At 46.8% G+C, this 22,272-nt stretch overlaps 1 protein-coding gene across 7 annotated transcripts; it reads left to right on the top strand.

The window, feature by feature from the left end:
• The first annotated feature begins 2,448 nt into the window (after positions 1 to 2,448).
• On the top strand, positions 2,449 to 21,709 carry TSKU (tsukushi, small leucine rich proteoglycan). Of its 7 annotated transcripts, none has more exons than XM_032679668.1 (4): positions 3,333 to 3,432; positions 5,120 to 5,202; positions 10,890 to 10,978; positions 18,322 to 21,709. In XM_032679668.1, exon 4 carries the CDS (start codon positions 18,327 to 18,329, stop codon positions 19,383 to 19,385), a length of 1,059 nt encoding a protein of 352 aa, XP_032535559.1. In that variant the 5' UTR covers positions 3,333 to 3,432; positions 5,120 to 5,202; positions 10,890 to 10,978; positions 18,322 to 18,326; the 3' UTR covers positions 19,386 to 21,709. The 7 variants fall into 7 exon arrangements, with proteins under 7 accessions (XP_032535557.1, XP_032535559.1, XP_032535555.1 ...); XM_032679667.1 differs by lacking the exon at positions 3,333 to 3,432 and adding an exon at positions 3,494 to 4,355; XM_032679670.1 differs by lacking the exon at positions 3,333 to 3,432 and adding an exon at positions 4,714 to 4,733.
• Positions 21,710 to 22,272: the final 563 nt, after the last annotated feature.

Genomic DNA, 22,272 nt, shown 5'->3' with positions numbered 1-22,272 from the left:
TCTATGAAGATGCTCAGAAGGCTGGAGCACTTCTGCTATTAAGACAGGATGAAGACGCTGTGGTTGTTCAGCCTGGAGAAGAGAAAGATCTGGAGAGACCTTAGAGCACCTTCCAGTACCTAAAGAGGCTGTAAGAGAGCTTTTAACATGGACACGGAGTGATAGGACAAGGGTGAATGGCTTCAAACTGAGAGGGGGAGGTTTAGATTAGAAGTTAGGAAGAAATTCTTTATCGTAATGGTGGTGAGACACTGGTACAGTTGTTGTTTGAAGTACTTAAGAATCAGATGGATGCATAACTAATTTTTTGTTAGCATCACATCAGGGCTAATCCCTATCCACAGGTCACCCAGAATTGTCAGACCTCTCCCTGTCATGATTTTGGTCAACTCCTTCGAACTGGGGAACTTCTATTAAAATCTCTCTTAGCATTAGACATCCAAGCCAGAACATCTCTCAGCTGATTATTTTTTACCTGACCAACAAAATATCTGAGTACACAATTGTCCCTCTAACAGAAAATATTGCTTGTTTATTTTAGGCCACAAATAAAGGAAACAAAATTTACAGATCTTTCTTTAGCAAAATTCAGAGGTTTTAAGCCAGATTCATGTTTTCCTGCTCTTCCTTTCAAATCACCAGTCCTGGCAGTGCTGACTACTGGACTTACATATATATATATATAGAGAGAGAGAGAGAGAGAGATACATAAAAATAGATATGCATATATATATATACATATACACTGGACTTTTTTACATATATGTATATATTAACTGGATCTCAGCCACAGGATTTAATTCCCAATTTCTCCAGCTTTGAACTGGAATTTTGCTTTACTGAGACCAACTTTGACATGGCAAAGGCCTAACATGAGACATGGAAAAAATGAACAAAATGGAAAACTAAACAAAAGCTTCCAGCTTAACAACTTCCCCTACCCAGAGCTATAAAATGTGAACAGTGTAAAGACCCAGCTAAATGGACCCTTGCAGGAGACTGTTCATGTCTGGAGATAGCACCGTGGTGTTTACATGGAAAATCACAACACAGATTAAGGGGTTTTCCCATGGTTTTCCCCAAAAAGCATTTGGGTCATCTGAGTCCTGAGCAGAGATTTCCTCTCTCTGGCTCCTTGGGTCTGCCCCTTGGTAGAGCTCTTGTGGTATGATGATGATTCCCGAAAGGCAGCTCATGAGACATGGGCACAAAGAGAACACATAATGCAGATAAGCCACACTTTCATGTGGAAATGCAGAGTGTGGAGGGGAGTAACTGTGACATCTTCCTCACATCCCTAGTATCTCCTGCCTCGAGCCTCAGTCCCTCTGATCAGAGCTGGAGTCGCTGGGAGGGGTGGGGGTTGCCCAGCAAATCTTCATGGAGTGGCATACTTGGAGAAAGCAGCTGAGCAGAGCCAAAAAAACCCCCTTTTTTACCTATTTTTCATCACTAAGAGATGCTAAACACAAATCTCAGCAACATACTTGCTTGAGGGTCATGGCCTGAGCAAACTCTGATGTGAGTATGGAGCATGTAGGTATTTCAGTGCTACTAAAAGTAAGCACAGGGAGCGTAGTTGTACCTTCTTGACTTAAACTTCTTAAGAAACAAGCAACCACACAGCTTGGGACCTGGCAAAGGCCACGAATACACAAGGAGTGCAATTTGAGCAGCTGCAGCCAGCCACAGGGTATGTCCTCTGTGACTGTGGTCTCTTGCAATCCCCTTTGCCTTTTCCAGTGTCACAGCAGCATGACACTAGGTAGACTTCTGATTCTCTTTCCAGCATCAAAATCATGACTCAAGCCACCACCAGGCCATTACATGTAATAGTCAAGAAATTCTGGTGAAGGGCTGCTCTTTCAAAGCCCCAGGGAGCTCATCCTCCAGTGATGGAGTTCAGACTCTCTGTTCCCAAAAGTGTGGATTAATATCTGTTTGATGGGGAGGGGGGGAGGTATTCTGTTCCAGGGGTTGCAGCATACAGTTTATAAGCCCCAGTTTCCTGCCTGCTGGCATAGCTCAAACTTTGGTGCTGCCTCATCCTACTGTGCACCCTGGAGTGCCACAGCTGACCTTGGCCCTAAAAGCCTGGAAAACTGGGTGCAGGCAGTGTTCAGGAATAGGACTCACTCCTGCAAATACAGCCCTGCAGAGGTCAGGTATGGAAACAAGGTTGTGCTGCGAGGTTACCCCTGGAGTAAGTAAGCTTTCTGTTTGCAAGAAAGCAAAGGGACAACAAGGAATTTTGTCCAGAGGGGATGCAGAGGGAGTGTGTCTGTGTGTGTGTGTGCGTGCAAAGCCGACTTGACACCTCCCCCCTCCTTTCCCCCATAAGGGGGGTCTGCCAGTTCAGGAGTGGCACAGCCTAGCGCAAGTCCTGCCTCCTTCCTCCTCCTCCTCCTCCTCCATCTCCTCCTTCTCCTCCTCCCAGATGTTCCCTTGTGTGCAGCCATCTGTTGAGCTCCCTCCTCCCTCCTCCTGCGGGGAAGGGGGCAGTCATCTTGCCCAGCCAGCTGCACGCCTTGGAAGAGGAGGAGAAGGGAGAAGGAGGAGGGAAGAAGGGGACAGCTGGCCCCAAGCCTTGCTGCTGCCGGCTCCCTGCGGCGCCCGCTCCCCGCCGTGGGAACCGGCGCTGTGCGGCCGCCCCGCCGTGGGAACTGGACCGGCGCTGGGAACCGACACCGGCTCCGGTGAGTCCCTCCTTGTGCCCCCATCCCCTCCCTGGCCCCCATCGCTTCCTTGCCCCGCTCCATCCTCACCCTGCCCCTCGCGTGCCCTCTCTTCCCCCCTCCTCCCCCCCCAGCTACCCCCCTCTTCCCCGGGTGTGCAGAACCATGGGGGGGCTCATTTTTGGGGAGGAGGCGAGCTATCTGAATCGAAATGGGCTGAGTCCTCCCTATCGCCTCCCCGGGGATGCGCAGGGCCAGCCCCGGGGGTGCCTGCTGGGAAGCCCTCCCCAGCCTCAGAGTGCGGAAACTTTTTTGGTGTGATGAATTATTCCCCGCGTGGAGGCTCAGCGGCCGGGGTAGCAGGGTAGGGGGCAGGACAGAAGTCTCGGGTGGAGACAAACTACTTTTTCTCCACCTCTGGTTTTTCCAAAGGGGAATTTTGAGATGCAAGGGGTGCGTAGGAGCCCCCAGCCCGCATGAAGCTTCTCCAGCTGGAATCCCTTCTCCTCTTCTTCCTCCAGTGGAATGGTGGTTTGTAGAGTGCTCGGGATTGCCACGGCTGCAGAGTAATCCGAGCAGCAGCTGGAGGCTCCGCACCGCCTCCCGTGCTCGGCTTCGGGGCTTTGATTTCACATAGGGCTCCCTGCCTCCCTTCCTCTCCCTCCCCCTCTTTTCCCGGCCCTCCACTCCCCTCTCGGGGGCTTTTTGTTGGGGTTCTGGTGCTGGGAGACTCTCAGGGTTTTGCAGCTTACTCAAGGTAAGGGGAGAAAAGAGAAGGGAAGAGAGGGAAAGCATAGAGGGGTCGGCTGGATAGGGTGAAGAAGCTGGAAGGTGCAGAGGGGGGGTCTTTTCTCCCCGGATTACATTGATAAAGACACGGCAAAGCTCCCTGCTTGGGAATTTCCCCTCTATAAGTGGATTAAGCTGGAGGGGAAGGTGTGTTTGGGGAGGGAGGAGAGGAAGCAGACCAGGATTTATTCTTTCTGTCATTGAAAAAAAAAAGGAAGAAAGAAAGAGGGAAGCTGCTGGTTGTGACTTCTGAAACAGAAGGTCAGAAAGCCCGGGGTTCCCCTCATAGCGCACACACCCTGTAAACTTTTAAGCAGCTCCATGGAAACTTGTTATTAGTGCTGCAGTCATTAAAAGGCGCAGCCCACGGCAGATTTATTAGCTCAGTAAACCACAACACGTGCCAAGCTCTTCGGAAACAAAAGGGTCTGTCAGCTTTAGTCCTCTTGCTTCGCATTTGAGAAGGCTGGGGAGGAGAGTAGTGAGGATGGAGCTGGTGGTGAGGACAAAGTTGGTGGCTTGTGTCGTGGGGAAGTGGCATTGCCTCCGTTAACCGACGCTCTCCACCACGGTTAGCGAGTGTAATTTGGTGGCAGCGGAGACACTGGAGCACGGCGAGCTCTGCTGAGCTCACGCTGCTCATCGCGGCAGCGGAACGAACAGCCCCCAGTCTCTCAAATGGAAAGCTTTCCCCGTGTGCCTGCCATGATAAATCAGCTGCCGTGAGCCTGAATAACAGCATTCACTGAAGTTACAGTAGGAAACTTGTCTGGGCGGACACTGTGCCATTGCTCTGCAGAGAGCAGCCGGTGCCGATGGCTGGCGTTGCGCTGAAATATCGCATTGATCGCCGCTCCAAGGGTCAGCTGGCAGCACCGGCTTACTGCAGCGGTAAGGAGCGGAGAGAATACCGGGAGAAGAGGTGCTGGGGAAAGGCAGAGTTAGATCCGTGTCTGGCCGATCTCTACAGGAATAAGAAGCACGCGGGACGTGTTAGATGCTGGAAGGACCAGAGGCAGGCTGGCATGTCCCTGGGAGGATTTGCAGGCCAAATTTGGCTGGCTGCTTGCTGTCAGCAGCCAGGCGCTCACAGGCAAACCGGGTCGGTGTCTGCCATCGCCCTGGTGCAGGGCAGGGATCATGTCCTATCATGACCCACGGGAGCCAGTCCCTGTCCCAGAGAAGATGTGGGCGGTGCTTGCTCCCATGCGGGTTATAAATGGCCCAACAAGGACCTGCTATCTCCCATCTCCGGAGCGGGTGTGCGGGGTGAGTGATGCTTGACACCGGGGTAGGCAGGAGGTTGGGTGGCAGCACTGGGACAGATTTTCCCTTGCGGCATTCTGGAGCAGGAGAGATGTTGCTGTTTTCTGAACGAATTTGAGCAGCTGCTGTCAGAGGCATTGGGGACCAATGACAAAATGCGTGAATGATGACAGGCATCCCCGGGGACGTTAAGTTCTGACGACAAGTTGGACTGGCAGGAAAGGCTGCAGGGTTGGGTTGAGGTTCTCTTGCATCCCTATTCTTTAAAACTGAGTTCAAGAATTTAACCAGCATTGAATGGATGGGAGAAAACTGGGACAAAAGAGCTGCAAAACAAAAAAACATTCAAAAGTTTTTTGGTTTTTGGTTTGTTTGTTTTTTTTTAATAGGAAAAACATTCTGTGCTTCCCCAGCCCCACAGTGAGCAGCCGTGTGTGCCACCCCAGTGCTACACAGAGCTGGGAGAAAAAAGGTGAGCCACTGTCTTTCAGAGGTTTAGAGTTTTCCTTCCATCCCTAACTGGGTTTTTTTTTATCCTCTTTCAGTCTCTCCTCCTTCCTCCTCCTCCTTCTTCTCCTCTCTTGTTAGCTGGTTGATGGGGAGAAGCAGAGGCTGAAGGGTGGGACAAGACAAGGCATCCTTGTCCGGCAGCCCTCCTGACCCCTGACACCCCCAGGCTCTGCACGGTAGCTGCAGTATTGGCTGCCTTGGCAGGCTATCAAAAGAAACTTCCGAACACTGAGATGTTGAGGGCTGGGAAGAGATAAAGGGTGGCTTGAGCAAGCCATTTCTTGTCTTAAAACTTGGCACCTGAACCTATTGAGGCAAATGTATGAATGGTACAGCCACTCATTAGAGGAAAACCTTGAGATTTTTTTACTGCAATTTTTTTTTTTTTATTTTCCTGGGAGTTTTCATTGTATGTATGGTGTGCAGCAGGGGAGAAGGAAATATGTGCTCTGGGAATTTTCTCAGCCTCCCTGCTCTGGGGAGCAAATGCTGCAAGAGATTAAACCAACCTGGCTGCCTCAGCGTGGCACATTCCTGAGTTGCATAAAGCAGGCTGGAAATCTGTATGTCAGAGTAGTGGCAAACTGGAAAAAAAGCACTTTATCTTCACCGTAGCTGACAGAGGGCCATGTGCTGTGTGTAATATCTGAGTGTCAGCACCTGTGGGATTTCTTTTCCTTCCCCTTTCTCCCGTCCTGCTTCTTTTTTGCAGTCTGTGTCTCTGTGATGTTGACTCCTCTCCTTTTCCCTGATTCTTGCCAGCAACTCAAACCCTGGAGTGGGGAGAGAAATCACAGAATGGTTTGGGTTGGACCTTAAAGATCATCCAGTTCCTACCCCGCTGCCATGGGCAGAGACATCTTCCACTAGATCAGCTTGTTTAGAGTCCCATTCAAACCTGGCCAACACTTTCAGGGATGGGGACTAATTTTACTGAATTTTGGTGGGTTTTTTTACTTTGAATAAGATCACCCTCATCAGAAAAAATTAAGACTTAGAGGCAAACTTGTGTTGTGACAGACAGGTCAGGCTAGATGTGATTCCTCAACCCCATAATGTCTGAAGTGACACATGTGTGTGGGGATTGTGTGACTAGTCTCCAAGTGGGACAGAAGACATCCCTGACCTCAAAATTGATCATTTTCCTCCCATCCTTGAGAATGAGATGTCTGTAGGAGGGGGTGTGGTGAAGCCAAGTTTCACAGAGCAGGATGGATGAGATCCTTTCTCCAAAGCCCTTTAATCCCAGTGCAAAGGTTCAGTTCATGCAGAAGGTGCAGCCCCTCTGTCTATCCAGGACTAGAGTGTTGCAACCTCTTGCAAGAGATCTCCAATTCAAAGGATTATAGGATTATAGGGTAACTCTGAACCTAGCCAGTCTCATAAAATGGGGGAGAGCGTTGCTTTTCTGGACCATCCCCAAATGTTCCATGGTGATGTCTCTGTCTCCTGTGTTCACAACATGATGCATGGTGGCCTCTCCTGGCATTGAGGTGAGGAACAGGGTGCAAGGAGTCAGCACCACGTAGCCCATATGGGGGGTGTGTATTAGGATGCTGTGATTTGGGAAGTCTTACTCTGCCTGTCTGTGAAATCAGACCAAATTAGGTTAGGAAGTGGCTTAATACACAGTTAAATGGTAAAGAAAGATGGTTGTCTGCATCCAGATGACTCACAGCATCTCTATGTTATGGCAGAAGTGCCACAGAGCAGCACCAAAAGCAAGGGCCAAAGGTCGGGGCAGAATGGAGGCAGGGGAGCTGAGCAGCACAGGTGAGCAAAGGTCCCTGGAGGGGCAGGCATGCTGTTGGCTGTCACCGAGACTGCAGCCATACTTCAGAGTCCATGAACACTGATGGCCAAGTGCCAAGGGGCACTTAAATACTTCTCCACCACAACCACCTCCCCAGATGTTCCCTTCCCTGTCCCCTGGCCTGACTGCCCATTTTGCAGAAGACAAAGCAGGGCTGGTGTCCCTAGATTGCCCAGACAAGGCAGGAGCTGGACATGGTGCACAAGGACAGCAGTAGCATTTGGCTGGACCAGGTGTGGCAGTGGCATGTTGGCTGGAGGCTTCTGCATACGGTGAGACCAGACTGTCCTGACTTGTCCTCCCTTCCCAGTTCAACACAGGGATGGTACCTCCATCCCCACACAGGAATGAACACCTCTTGGTCCTGGCGCTAGTCATTCTTATGGTGTCAGGAGGGAAACTGAGGCATACAAATGAGGACTCATGGTAGCATCAGTGGTGAGAAATGGGTCCTGCTGGGGAAATGGCTCTCCCAATCCACTTCAGATGATCTTTCTCCAAAATCCTGCACCAGCCAAGAGGGATTGGAGGATCCTGGGCCAAGGAGGGGAGGAAAAGAGCTGAGGAGATACCACACCACCACATCACTGGGGCAATGGAACATCATCTAGGGTGGGAACCATGGAGGTGACAATGCCCTGCTGGTAAACCCTTAATCAGCTTTACCTAGACCCCTTCCCCTCCCCAAGTCCCCCCTTCCCAAATCTTGTAGGAGACCCACTAGGTGTAGCAAATGTCTCGTGCTTTGCTGGGGTGGGGGCAGTTCCTGAAGCCCCAGCTGATGCTTTACCAAGCAGTTTCACTGGCCTTCATTGTTTGCAGCATCACGACGCAAGAATTGTTGGAGGGGGGGCAAAGAAAGGCCATGAGGGGAATGAGATGGGAGCCTCCAGCTGTGCTGTTTGCAACAATAATGGTCAGGATTGTATTTATTATCTCCTCAGTGGAAGGTCTGCAGCTGCACGCTGAGAGCCACAGACGGCAAAGGGGCCCAGAGATTATTGTGCATGAAAAAAAAAACAACCACAAAAATAAATAAAAAGCCCACAAAGAAGCCTGGGCCAGCTGGAGCAGTGCCAAGGGGCACCCAGCCTAACTCCCGGTCTCCTCACTTTGTCCTTCCTTATTGAAGTCAGCAGCCCCGCAGGGCTGTTAGAAGGGAGGTTGGCAGCTGCTGCCTTTCAGAAAACTAAAGATGCATGGGATCCTCTTAAAATCCTTCTGCCAGGGTGGGAGGTGTTGCCCCACCAGGGTGAATTTGTTTTCCCTCTGCCTTCTCATGATTTTTGCCAGTGTTGGTGCACTGGGACCAAGGCACGCCGTCGGTGTTTGAACACCTGGTTTGCAGCCACCTCTAATTCAATAAACTTAATTGTCTTGGAGGTCTTTTCCAAGCTTGATAATTCTCTGATTCAAGGAAAAATAACTGGAAAGCCATTAGAGCTACAGGATGATGAGGCTGTGTTGAGTTATTTGCTCCTGAGGGATGTGTCTCACCATGAAAGGACAGAGACATCACCCTGGCATATATGACCTTCTCCTTGGCAGCATCCCTCCTCTCGTTTGCTTCCTTCCTCCTGCCTAGCTTAGCTTCTCCAGAGGAACCCATCTATGTCTGCCCATGCAGCATGATCCTTCTGCAGCTCAGATCAGCTCTCTGGGGTGGTTGGAAGCAAACCAAGTCAGGGATGTGGGGTACATCCACAGACATCACACCTTTCCCTCATTGACCAGGTAGCTGCTGGTGGGTCCTTGCAACCCGCGCTTTCTTGGGGTGGAACTTTGTATATGCCATCCTGGATACATGTCTGGCATGTGGCATTTCCCAGCTGGGCACAATGACATGTGCTCTTTTAACAGCTAAAACCAAGTATCCATCATGGGTAGGTTTCACCTCCCTGTGCTGCACCTCTTAACATTCCTTGCTATCATATGGTGTTCATCCCAGAGTGCATTCCTCTGGAATTATATCATGTCTCTGGGAGCTGGTGTGCAAGGAAAAAGTATCATTGTAGCAGAATCCAGCACAGGAACCAGCTGGACAGTCAGGTGTGCATCACCAAGGACTGAGGCTTTAGGAGAAGCTTGCTGTGATCATTTTAGCTTTAAATAATTGACTACTTAAGAAAGAAGGAGGGTTTAATCCTGCCCAGGTTACTGCTGTGATTTGGTAAAGCATGGGTACTCACAGGTTCCCTTTGTGCCTCACAGTGAGTCCTTGGGCATTGGAGATATCAGGCAGGGGGATCTGTTTGTAGCTTCACCAGCTCTTTCTACAGCAACATGCATCAAGACTGGCATAAAACTGTGTAAACCTCTCCTTTGGCTATGAAGCACCATGTGAAGGGCTGGTGTCTTCCCAAGTTTGTGCCAAAATAATGGAGACCTCCCGTTCTGGGACATGTCACTATGATAAAAATTCTATTTGGGCTGAGTTTGAGGTGTGTTAAGAAAATATTTGTGTTCCTGGCTGAGATGAGGTCTCTGTTATACTCAGTGAGTGCCAGGATAGTGAAATCTCCTGTTCCTTGAAATGCTCACAGTTAAAAAGCAGAGGGGGGAGGATGAGAAATAGGGGTTGTTGTGGGTAAAAGAATTCAGGGTGGTCATGGTTGGGGTGATTTTAGCTCAATTCCTGAGCTCTTATATCCATTGCAGGCACCTTTGATTGATTCCATGCAACTCCAGGCTGCTGGGAAACAGTGTGTGGCTGCCAATGCTCCCAGTTTGAGCGGTCCTGCAGCTGGTATAGCCAGGAGGCAATGGTGGGGCTGGGATGCTCACATCCTGTCTGATCCCAGAAAACCCTGTGAATCCCTCCTGGTGTTACTGGGAGGTGTTACACCACTCCAACACCTGCCTTCCCCTGCCCCCAGCTGCTCAGGAGGTTTGGCAGACAGTTTCCTTTCAGGAATGCCCCCTCTGGGCACAAGCACAACTTGACTTGAGGCTGGAGAGTAAAATTGCTTTCAAAAGCCATGGGAGACTAATTCCTCCACCTGGAATAAAACTGCTGTTACCCTGAAAGCTTCCTGGGCTGAGTAGAGGAGGGAATTTTTTTGCAAACCCTGGTGCCATGGTGATTTAATTCCTAATTTGCCCATGCTGGAGGTAGCACCAGAATTTTCCCACTCAAGGCAAAATTCCTGGGAGTTGGGCTGCTGTTTGCTCATAAAATGTGGCTTTTCAAGGCATGCAGCTCTCAGGGTGGCAGAAATTCTATTTCAGCCATGAATGTAAATGAGCTGGAACTTACTGTATGGGCTGGTAGACCTGCCCGCACATGTTTCCTTTTGTCAGAGCCCAAAATACACCACCCTGAACCTTGATTTCCTCCTTCAGGGATGAGGGATGCTGGAGGGGGAAGCTTGCACAAGTGGAATAAACTATTAGCTGTTTAAACACTAGGATGTTAAATTATCTGTTACCTCTTGCAAAGCAGATGGGATTTGTGACATTAACAGTTGAAACAAAGATTATTTTAATAGGTCTCTCCATTTCTTTATTAAATAAAGGAATTTTTTTTACATTTAAAAAATTAGAGCAGAGACTTTCAGTTGAGCAGGGGTGTCAGTCTCTTCTCCCAAGTAACAAGCAATAGGACAAGAGGAGACAGTCTCAAGTTGCGCCAGGGGAGGTTTAGACTGGAAACTGGGGAGAAATTCTTTACCAAGAGGGTTGTCAAGCATTGGAATAGGCTGCCCAGGGAAGTGGTGGAGTCACCATCCCTGGAAGTCTTTAAAAGATGCATAGATGTGGCACTTGGGGACATGGTTTAGTGGTGGATTTGGCAGTGCTGGGTTAACAGTTGAATTCAATGATCTTTTCAAACCTAGGTGATTCTATATTTGAAAACAGACCCACAGTGTGGAGCTGTAGGGTTCCCTCTAGATCAATCCTACATGTCTTCTCTGCAGCCTGCATGGTGAGTTGAGGGGAAGTATGGTTTTGGCTTTGGGGTTGTGAAAAGCTTCTAATGCTCAACAATTTGGCTTTGCCCTTGCTCTTGTTTACTCCATCCCATGTAACATCTACAAAAATCTTCCTAAAGGATGGAGAACACAGGTCAGATGCTCAAAAATCATTGCTGTTTTGGCTCAGTAATTTCTCTATGTCCAGAGAGGAGAAAAGTTGATGGAGATAACTAGGGTCTGGGTAAAATGAGGAATGGTGTCTTGTTTTTTCATTCCTTGCCCCTTCTGGCTGTCCACAACCCAAATTCCATGGGTTTTGGTGAGATTCAACTTATGCAAAGACAGACCTGATGCAGAGCAGTGAGGTTCTTGTTCAGATCTGGGAGCAGAATCTTGTCTCTCTTTACCCAGCTTCTCCACCCTTCACTAGTCTCTACTTGGACACTGAGCCATTGACTTCAACTGTTTGAGTATGACCATCCAGTCAGTTCCTTGTCCACTGAGTCATCCGTCACCAAATCCATGTTTCTCCAAAGAGAGTAGGATGTTGTGTGGATTAGTGTCAAATGCTTTGCACAAGTCCAGGAAGATAACATCAGTCTCTTCCCCCATCCACCAACACTGTAACAGCGTCATAGAAGGCCATGAAATTTGTCCAGACGGATTTGCCCTTAGTAAAGTCATGTTGGCAGTCACCAATCACCTCCTTATTTTCCATGTGCCTTAGCAAAGTTTCCATGAGGATCTGCTCCATGATTTGTCTGGGTAAAATAATTAAAGCAGAAAGAAATTCATGGAGAAATATTTTCTTTTTTCTTTCTCATTCCCTGCATTTAATTCTGATTTTTGCCACTAAGTAGGAAGATGGAGCAAAAAGTGTTCAGGCACCTGCAGGAAGATTTTTAGCTCCTGTTCAGGCCCTTGGTGTCTCTTTACATTGAGCCATAAGGGCTAAAGCCACCATCCCAGTGTCTGAGTATCCCCTCATTCCAATGCTTGTATGCACTGGTGAGGGAAACAGGGTTGCATATCCCCTTCTTTATATATTGGGTAATTGGGGATGGCTCTGCTGTCTGAGAAGCTTTGTAGTACCCAATGATAAAACCATCAGTGTGAAGAGTGATAACCTATCCCCCAAAAGCGACTTGTGCAATATCTCCTGATGGAGGGCTCCATGAAATCAAGTGTAATTTGGAAGAGCCAAGGGACTAATTCTCATCCTGCTGTTACTGACACCTAGAATAATTCCACTGAACTCTCTCAAAACCATCTAAAACGCAGGATCAGACATAAAAAAAAGATACTTCTTGGATTCCCATTATCTTTCATCTCCCTAAATCCGAGAAGTCATAAACACTGAGTATAAAACCAGGACTGCTTGCAAAGTGTCCTCCAAAGCAGCAAACAACAAAAAGTAAGAATTGAGTCAGAAAACACCATTCCCATTTACACCAAAGCTTTTTTGTGAGGTTTAATAATATTTATTGAGGGAGTATATAAAACTCTTTCCAATGTGCATGTGGGGAACCTTTCTGCAGGAAGAGCCAGTCCGAAGCAGGTAACGGAAAAGCCTGGGTGACCTCTGCTTTCAATGGATTCACCAAAAAAAAAAAAAAGTAACCTTGTCAGCAATAGTCTCTTCATTATGGAAGGAGGGTGTGTCTGCAGTTAAGAGTTTAATGGTCTCTGGGTGTAGGCTGGTTTAAGCTAGTTTTGCTGTTTGCTCAAATTGGTATATGGGATCTGGAGACCCAACCACGATTTCATCTGTGGCGTCATTTGAGCTCAGCCTGGGAGCTGGAAAAGTGTAGCTGCTGCTAGTGCTGCACTTTAGTCAGTAATTATTCTAATTTTACAGAATAATTAATGGGTGGAGAAGTGGGAGAAAGATCTCTGATGCAATTTTGTTGTCAAAGAAGCAACTCTGGAACATCCTGGTGCTCTGGAGCCACAATTCCAGCTGCCAGTTAGCCTCCCCAATATTTAAAGAGAGGATGAGCCAACTCTCTCTTCTTCTTTTTTTTTTTCTTTTTTCAGTCTGGAGGATTTATGGCCTCTGTCATAACCTATGTACTTGTTTCACTTTCCAGTAAAATTCCTTTTCCCTGACCCCAATTAGTGTTGGCAGCCAAGTGAGCCTGGTGAGCTTTGCTATAAAGACTTTGTTTTTTCTTTACTTGGCTGATGTAAGAGGCAGAATACAATCCCCAAATTTTCATTCTGATGAAATACTATTGCTAATACAACTCCTCTGTCCTTTGCTAGAGCAACAACTCTATTTGGGATAGGTGGACTTCTGCCCTTCCTTTTTGCCTCTTTTCTTTGAAAGTTGCTCTATTTGCTGTTAATCCAGAATTAATATTGGCAAAAACCTTGGAAATTACCAGGATCTGTCCACCGTGCCTTATAGATTCATGTCATTTCTGATCTGCTCTAACTGTAGGCTGCCATGGGAAAGACAGATCTTGTTTTTCCCACTCCTGTGTCACAGCTGGTAACCCTGTGGCTGATCACCCTGATTTGTTGAAATGCTGACCCAGCAGAGGGGAAAGAGGAAGTTTAGGGGCTTTTTGCTGGATGAGTGAGCTGATCTAGTTCATCCCAGTGCACCTGGTTATTGTGTGGAACATGGGTTTGGAAGATGCAGCCAAGAATGGGGTGGGAAGCAGTAACGAGGGAGACTGGGCATCCTATTCTGTCATGGACAAGGGATACAGGGTATCTCCAAGAATGTGTCTGGTTTTAGGTAGGTTTCATCCCCTTCTAGAGCAATTCCTTTCTCTTTGCCCCACCATAGAGACAACTTGGTGTTTTTGCACTTCTTGCTCATATACCTCAAGCCTCATTGGGTGATTTTGGGTCTTCAGCCCCAATTCCAGCTGCGACACTTTGCTGAGGTGCATGTTCAGGGAGGCTGAGGAGTGCAGAATGAAGAATGAGGTAACTGTGTCCCTACACCATCAAACAACAAATTTTAAAACACCTCCCCTTGTATAATTTTTTAATTATTCCTTGAATTTTGGCTATAGGGAATTCCAGCTTGGTGGTTGCCAGGGCAACTGGAGATAACCCAAATATCTGCATTCCCAATGAGGGGGACCAGTCCCCAAGCAGTGGGTTTTCATCCAGGGAGGGAGGCGATAGCTCATCTCCCTAATGAGAAAAGTCTTTAAGGGAGAGAAGGAGGAAATCGAGTGTAATGAGAAACATTAATTTCCAACAACACAAGGAATAAGGTTTTCCTCTCTTCCACCTTTCTCCACCATCAGCTAAGACCTGGGATTCCTCTGCAGTCTGGTTTTAAAATCAGATTTTAATACTGGGGGCTTTTTGGCACGGAAATCTCAGTGTGAGTTTTCTGCATGGGTCCTGCCGCACGATGTTGCAGTGGATCAGCATAGAAGGGATAAGGTATCAGGGCATCTGCAGGCTCAAGGAGAGATGTGGAATTGGGTAGAAGGCTAGAGCCCTGCTAGGAACTTAATCCAACATTGGCTCCATTAATCACCACTGGTTCCTTGAGGTTGTTTCAGAGCATTTGTCGTGCAGAAAGGATGAGCAAGTTATAAAGATCAGAGCTCTGCAGCCACTATGGGCACCAGAAACCTGGGGGATGATGTTGCACCCCCCGCAGCTTCTATTGAAATCAGTGGGTTTAACAAGTCCCCTAGACCTGTTGGATGGCCAAAACTTATCACTGGGATCTCTACACACCTCAACAGCCATAGAAATGAAGATGTCATCGCTGAACCAGCCCCAGGGCGGGCTGCTTTGTCCCAGTGACTTTCCCCTCACTATCCCAAGTGATGCTGCTAGTGGTTTCTGGTCCAAGGTGTTTCCCCCAGATGAAGCTCCCTAGTGCTGCAAGAGGATAACTCCTCTTCCTTTTATGAGGGGATACCTTGGCTTCCTGCCTTTATCAACAAAGCAGCTGGTAGGCAGCAATCCAAAGGCAATTTGATGCAGTTTCAAATGCACACTGTACACAGATGAACTGTAAATGCCTGGGGCATGTTTCTTTCCCCATTTCAAAGAGAGCTATCGATTGCTCCACACAATGATAAAGCATGCCTGTACCTGACTAAGGTCTTTGTTGATTATCTGGCAATGCAGGAGCCTCTTTCTTGGATTGGAAGATGACCAGTAACTATTTCTCCTATCTTTCATCAGTGCTATTAACCAAGTGGCATGTTAGCCTATGAATGCTTCATACTGCTCCATAAGGGAGTTTTTAACTGGTAGTAATGGATTGTATCCCATCTGCAAAGCAATTGCAGAGCCAGAAAGGGAGAATTTGTGGAAGTACTGTGAGGAGGGAAGAGGCAATATATGCTGTGCAAATACCTCAGCTGAGCTTTGCGTACTGCATTTCAGCTGTGTAAGGTTTTATCTTTGCTGCTGGCTGGAGTGATGAATGTTGCAGTGGGAGTCACTGTATCTGCCCACTTCTGGCAATCATTTTTGAGGCTGATCAGGAAGGGAATTCCCATGTCAAAAGGCGGTTGAGCAGCCACATATCGAAGCCCAGCACTGGTTTTGATTCTTATCTCAGTTCATAGAATCATAGAATAGTTTTGTTTGGAAGGAACCATTTAAAGGCCATCCGCTCCACCTCCCCCACAATATGCATGGACATCTTCAACTAGATCAGGTTGCTCAGAGCCCCATCCAACCTGGCCTAGAATGTTTGCAGGAATGGGGCATCTATCACCCCTCTGGGCTACCAGTGCCAGTTTTTTACCACACTCATCAAAAAAGATTTCTTACTTACATCTAGTCTGAGTCATCCCTGTTCTAGTTTAAAACCAGCACCCTTTGTCCTATCACTACAGGCTCTATTAAAAAGTCTGTTCCCAGTTAAGCTAGGACTTTGGAGATTGTCCTCTTTCTTCAAATGCCCCAGCAGGAGACTATGAAGGCCTTAGCAGCTCTCGGAAAGTCAAATATCACACTGGTCTGTCTTTGGACTTGCTGGTAGGTGATTCAGCTCCCATCAGAGCTAAAACAATGCCATGAGGAATTGAGCTGGGCTTTTGAAGAAGTTGGGAGGTACTTTCCGTGTTGAGACATCAAGCAGGAATAGCCACTGGGTGAAATTTGGGAGAAGAAATACCTGTAGGCTGAGCTAACACTAATGCAGGTACTTCCCGTGAGTCATTTAACATTTGAGTTTTTGCAGTTTTAGTTTACAAGGAGCTCCCCACTGCTGTAACTTTCCCTGGTAACAAAACATTTCAATGCACTCCAAATGCAGCTTCATGAAAAAAGAAAAAGAGTAGTATTCATTTTAGGAGGGACTGCAGAAGAGAGCAAGCTATGTCTCTGTGAACCTGAGGGGATCAACCTTAATGTCATTAGGAAAGGGATATCTGGAAACATGTCTGCAGAAAAGAGCTCTACCCGCTGTGTCCCCTTTGCACACATATGTGTTTTCTCAAGAAACACTTGAGATGGGCTGAGACTAGGGCTCATCTTACGGATTTTCTGTTGTTTCTGTAGAATAATGGACTCCAGAGGATTACATGCTGGCCTTTAGCAGTGGTTTGGTTCAAGGCAATTTGGCCAGAGTCCCAATCTCTGTTCTCTATTTGCAGGAGGTCTGGGAGACACTGCCAGACAACTCATATCGGTGATCAGGACAATATTTCTGCAGTATTTTTTCCCCTTTGCATTTCTTTTGCATACTGGCAAGTAGTCCCCAATCAGTCTCCTGGGAATGAGAGCCAAGAAGATCACGCTGAAGAGGGAGAGAAACTGATGCCAAGGGGCGGGTGAGGGAAGATGAAGTGTGAATTTCTAGGAAATCGTCTTGGGAATGTGCAAGGGCTATGGGGAAGGTGCCTCAGCCAGATCAAATGGTGTGTGGGAAAGATGATACTGCAAGGAAGTTAATGAAGTGCTTTTAAAGAGTGGTGGGAAAGGTGAGAATAGAGACCAGGGAGGCTGAAGTAATGATGGGAACATACATTTAAAGGGGTGGTTTTTAATTTTTTCTTGTTAAATAAGTGCTTGACACATGACTGTGTTCATGGCCAGCAGCATAGCCAAGGACTGATGCTGACGGATCTGCTTGCCTGGTTTGGTGGGATTTTTTGTTGCTGGTCTCCTGGATACCTTGTTTGTAAGGCATGAGGAGTCATCACCCATGACTGCAATGAGAACCAGTGAGGACAGTCCTTGCTGCCACTGCTGACCTTCAGGATGCTGGCATGGTCCAATTTACCTTCTCCAGAAATGCAGAGCTAAAGCTTTTTTGGCTGTCTCTTGAAATCATACAGCTGCTGTTGCCCACAGTTGTGTGAAGGAGCTGTTAGGATTGGATCTGAAGATGTCCAGCAGAGCCAGGGAGGTGCAGATCAGCTCTCTACCTCCATTGTCTGTGATGGTGGAGGGACAGAAATGTTTTGGATGGAGGAGGGTCAAAACCAGAGGGGTGGAGAGAGCTTCTTTCTTGCTGGCATTGTTAATCAGAGAGAATACTTATTGTAATTAACAAAGGCTCCCCAGAGGCTCTATATGAAGCAAATTGTCTCTCTCCACTGTGCAGGAGCCTGGGCCCACCACAGCAAAGTCTGGGTTATACTGAGCAACCCTTGGTTCCTCTGCTCTGCTAGGTGAGGAACCAAGGGGCTGTTGTCTTCCTACTGCCACCAGCCCAAGGAGAGTTGTTTTTAGCCACCTGACAGAAAGCCATGATCATACCTACCTAAAAACTTCTAAATTTGCATCTGAAGTCTGACCAAGGGAGACATTGTGTCCATTTGGGCAGTAAGCAGGTGGCCTTTTTAGCTGTTCATCCCGGATGTTGTTTTGATGATGCCATTATCTGTTCCCTACAGAAAATTTGAATGGAACTTTGCTTTTTCCTCTTCTGATAAGGCTTTTGGACACCTAAGACTCCCACAGTCTGAATGATTTCTCCAACCTGTCAATTCAGGTCTTGAATTCAGTGCTCCCAAATCTCACAGGGATGCTCTGACATGAAGACCTTTGTTTGCTGAAGTTTTCCAGGTTGTAAAATGACTCAGTGTTTGAGCTGTCATTTAGCTTCTTCCATGGTCCTGTCAAAAGGATGCATGTCGGATAGATTGTGCTTTAAGGCAGCCTACTGTTCTTGCAGCTCATTTCCACTTTTGTCTTAACTTGGTTATATGTGCAAAGACTGTTGACCCAATTTGTTTTCTCCATTAAGTTCCCACTGGGGTGTTTGGGATATCCATGCTATTTAAGGCTATTCTTAACCTATCCTTTTGGAAAGAGAGAGGAGAAGAATGCATAGCTCAAAGAGTTACACATCTTCCGTAAAGTAATTTCTACAGCAATTAATCTGTTTTCTTATTATCTTATTTTCCAGGTACAATGCAGTTCCTGGCCTGGTTCAATTTGCTGCTTCTCCTTCCTTGTTTTGGTATGACCAAAACCTGCTTCCCCGGCTGCCACTGTGAAGTGGAAACCTTTGGTCTCTTTGACAGCTTTAGTTTGACCAAGGTGGACTGCAGTGGAATAGGCTCACATATTGTTCCTGTCCCAATACCTCTGGATACCTCCTACTTGGATCTATCATCAAACAAACTGGAAACAATAAATGAATCAATGCTTACAGGCCCTGGATACACCACACTGGTGAGTCTTGACCTGAGCTACAACAAAATTGCCAAGATTTCCTCCACAACCTTCTCCAGGCTTCGGTACCTGGAGTCCTTGGATCTGAGTCATAACTCTTTGGAAGTCCTTCCAGAAGACTGTTTCTCCAGTTCTCCTCTAGGCGACATAGATTTGAGCAATAACAAGCTCTTGGATATAGCTATGGATATTTTTGCATCAAAAGGCCAAGGAAAATCCCTGAATGTGGATCTATCCAATAATATGCTCAGCACAATTACAAGGCACCATAAAAAGAGCATCCCCAACATCCAGAGTTTAAATCTTTCTGGAAACAGGCTAACATTTGTGCCAAACCTTCAAGGCATTCCTCTCCGATATTTAAATCTTGATGGGAACCCTCTAGTCAAGGTTGAGAAAGGAGACTTCACAGGGCTGAAAGATTTGATTCATTTATCCCTCAGTGGCCTGCGTGGCTTTCAAGAGTTATCTCCTCATAGCTTCAAGGAACTCTCAGCCCTTCAAGTTCTGGATTTATCCAACAATCCCAACTTGAGTTCACTGACTGCTGAAATTATCTTTGGTCTGAACTCCCTACAAGAGCTCAACCTCTCTGGGACAGGTGTGTTGTCCTTGCCAAAGACTGTGCTGAAATATCTGCCTTCCATCAAAAGCATCACCTTGGGGAAGAATATACAGTGTCTTAAGACCATCAGAGAAGGACAGTACCACAGACAAATTGGGCTGACCAAAAAAGAAGTCCTCATTTGCCATGACAGCCATGGGTCCATAACAGCAGCACCTTATGTTTCGTGATGAAAGCTGAGAAGAAGGGGTGGGACAGGGAGGGTGGAGGGCCATGGGATTTGTATAGGTGTTGGACTGAGATGGCTTGCAGTGTGCCTTTTGTAAAACTGTCAATAATTTATATATTTGTATATGCCAATAGTTAGTTGATTGTGCATTTTATAAACTCTCAAATCTTGGCCCACATTATCTGCAGGCTCCAAACTTTACCTGGTGCATTTTGGTCCTGCACTCATCATGTTGGCCAAGAGCAGTGATGCTGGACAACAGGGGCCAAGCTGCTCTGCAGGTCCCATAGTAGAACAATCAGTCTAGAGCAAACCTTCATGCCTCAGACATGTTTGTAGGAGCAAAGCTACATCTCTCCAAAGCACACACCAAAATGTACCAACTCTGTAGCTGCTTACTTACAAACCCATGCATCATCCTTTTTTTAATTATTACTCTCCAAAATGTGCCTTCTGGATGTTGCTCTCATTAGCAGCACCCTGTTCTTTTTCATGCACTTTCAGTCTTGAAGAAACATTTCCAGACAAAGCTGAACACAGGGTGCTCCTAATGTGCTGGGTTTTACATGTTATTTGCATAGGTGTGCAACAAAAGCTAAGTCAAGAACTTTTCCCACAAGGTTCTCCCTCTTTTTCCATCCTTATCCTTTTCATGTCTAATTAAATTGGTTCCAGCTTTGGCAACCTCCTGTCTTTTTAACCTCAGCAAGCCATTGCTCAGAAATTATGTGCAGCAGAGGAAGGGAAGCAGAGGGGTCTGCCAACAGCCATATCTCATCCAAGAACCAGCCTTCGATGAAGGAGGTTGCAAAGGGAAGAGATCAGGTAGCCTATTTTAGCAAAAAAAAAAAAAAAAATCCCTCCTCCCTTTCTGGGAAAGCTTGGAAGGAAGGAAACTTTGACAGGGATTCTTGTCTTGACAACCTTATCAAACCAAGATGCAGACCTAGAGGATATGAGAGTAAGTTATTTCCATGCTGACATTCCCTATCTGAACACCACATCTGCTACTCATCTGGGCATATGTGAGGCAACTTCCAGTACCAAAACGCTCTTGAGAATGTGCCAGGGGAAGAATTAGCACTGATGTCGGTGACCATGGAGCACTTTGCTTATCAGAGAAAAGATCTTGGGGTTTTTTTCCAGAGTTGTGGCTTTTCTTTCTCTCACACAACTACTTGGCTGACAACCAAAATCTGATAAAAATCCTGGTCCTCAAAGATTTGATCATTTTTCACTCCACTGTTGAAATGCTGGCAAAGAAAAGGGGAGTCCCTGTGGACCTTCTTCTCCTCCAGGCTCGGAGAAAGTGGGAGAAGGCAGCTCAGCATGACTAAATGCCACGTGTGAAGCCTTCAAATTGTTTATAGGAGCAATGGATGTGACTGCTGAGGTCTGGTCCACATCTGGCATGCTCTGTCCTGGGGGATGGGAAGGGGTGTTGTGAATGGGGTCCTGCTCAAACCGACCTGCAGTTTGATCTGTAAACCCAGCCTTGCATCAATGTTTGAAACTGATACAGGGAGATGGATGTAAAGGTGATGCAGATATAAACCCATCTCACAACTATCCTTTGGAGTGTTGGAAGAAGCTCAGGTTTCATCCTCACAGGCCCAATGGTCTTTGCAAATGGAAACTCTGTTGCTCAAAACACCTGACTTCAGGGATGGTTCAAACCCACTGACTCCACAAAAGTCAGAGTCAATGCCTCACTTTGGATACTGAAATCTGTCTCTCACATTTCCACCTATGTCCATTTCAATAATTTGTTTGGAGACCTTAGGGTGGGATTTTTACCCTTTCTACTGGGCCTTAGCAATGCTCAACCAGCATTCACAGTCACAGAAAACACATTGATTTTCTTAAAAAGGCAATGGGACTGCTTATTGGCAGAGATCTGAAAGGGAACAGGAACCAACTGCACTGCAAGATGGGGGCAGTTTGTGATGAAAGAAGTGGGGTTTTTTAGTTGATCTTGCCTTTTTAAGATAATTCTTTTCTGCTGGCAGAAAATGTATTTTTTTAAAAAGAGAAATTTTTTTAATTTTTTAAGTCTGTACATAGATGAAACATTAGGGGTATCACCTACTGTCAAAATTACTGTCTTTTCAGTGCTGTGGTAAATTTAAAACTCAATGTGACAATCCAGTTGAAGACTGCAAGATTTCCTTGTATAATCTCACGCTAGCTGCTAGCTAAACTAGTCTTAGCAAAAGCTAGCAGATACTGTCGCTGTGTAAGTTTGTTTTTTTTAAAGAATCTCTGCAGCATTGTAAGACTTTGTGATTACTCACAATATAATAAAGTGGTTTGGAGGAGAATAAACCCAGATCCCCCAGATTTATTGCTTTAGTGCTGGGAGGGTGACAGCTGTCACTGAGTCTGAAGTGCAATACAGCTTATCTCCCTGCTTTGCTTATCCCCATCACTGTCATGGGTTTTGCATCTCCATACTGGGGGCAGGATTTGTCCCACTGTGTTTGGCTCACTGTGCTCTTCACTGGCAGAAAGGCTCGAGACCTTCATTGGTTGACTTGAAGGAAATTAGGAACACATGGCAATGAAGCAGCACAAGAGTATGTCACACAAATTCCCTGCTCCAGGATCTGCTCCAAAGGTTGTAAGAAATAGTGGAGACCTCTTCGTGGATTTGGCCAATCTGGGACATGGTCTGCTAGTGTAGAAAGGATAGATTTGTAGCATGGGTGATGTGGGGAGAGGCCACACACAAGTCCCTGGAAGTGTTAAAAAACATGTGGATGCAGAGCTTAGGGACATGGTTTAGTGGTGGACTTGGCAGTGTTGCATTAATGGTTGGACTCCATGATCTTAGAGGTCTTTTCTAAACTTAAGGAGTCTATGGTTTTGTGGGTGTGGAAGGGAGCAAA

Source organism: Chiroxiphia lanceolata, chromosome 2, assembly GCF_009829145.1.
Source record: "Chiroxiphia lanceolata isolate bChiLan1 chromosome 2, bChiLan1.pri, whole genome shotgun sequence".
NCBI lineage: Eukaryota > Metazoa > Chordata > Aves > Passeriformes > Pipridae > Chiroxiphia > Chiroxiphia lanceolata.
Note: the sequence above shows the minus strand (reverse complement) of the source record. Positions and strands in the feature narration are given on the sequence as shown.

What these genes read in the sequence shown, in the direction of transcription:
- TSKU (XM_032679663.1), top strand. Translation starts at nt 4,684, where the DNA reads ATGGCCCAACAAGGACCTGCTATCTCCCATCTCCGGAGCGGGTGTGCG. An exon ending in CTCCGGAGCGGGTGTGCGGG is followed by an intron (nt 4,734 to 5,119) that starts GTGAGTGATGCT and finishes TTTTTTTAATAG; the next exon opens with GAAAAACATTCTGTGCTTCC. An exon ending in ACAGAGCTGGGAGAAAAAAG is followed by an intron (nt 5,203 to 18,321) that starts GTGAGCCACTGT and finishes CTTATTTTCCAG; the next exon opens with GTACAATGCAGTTCCTGGCC.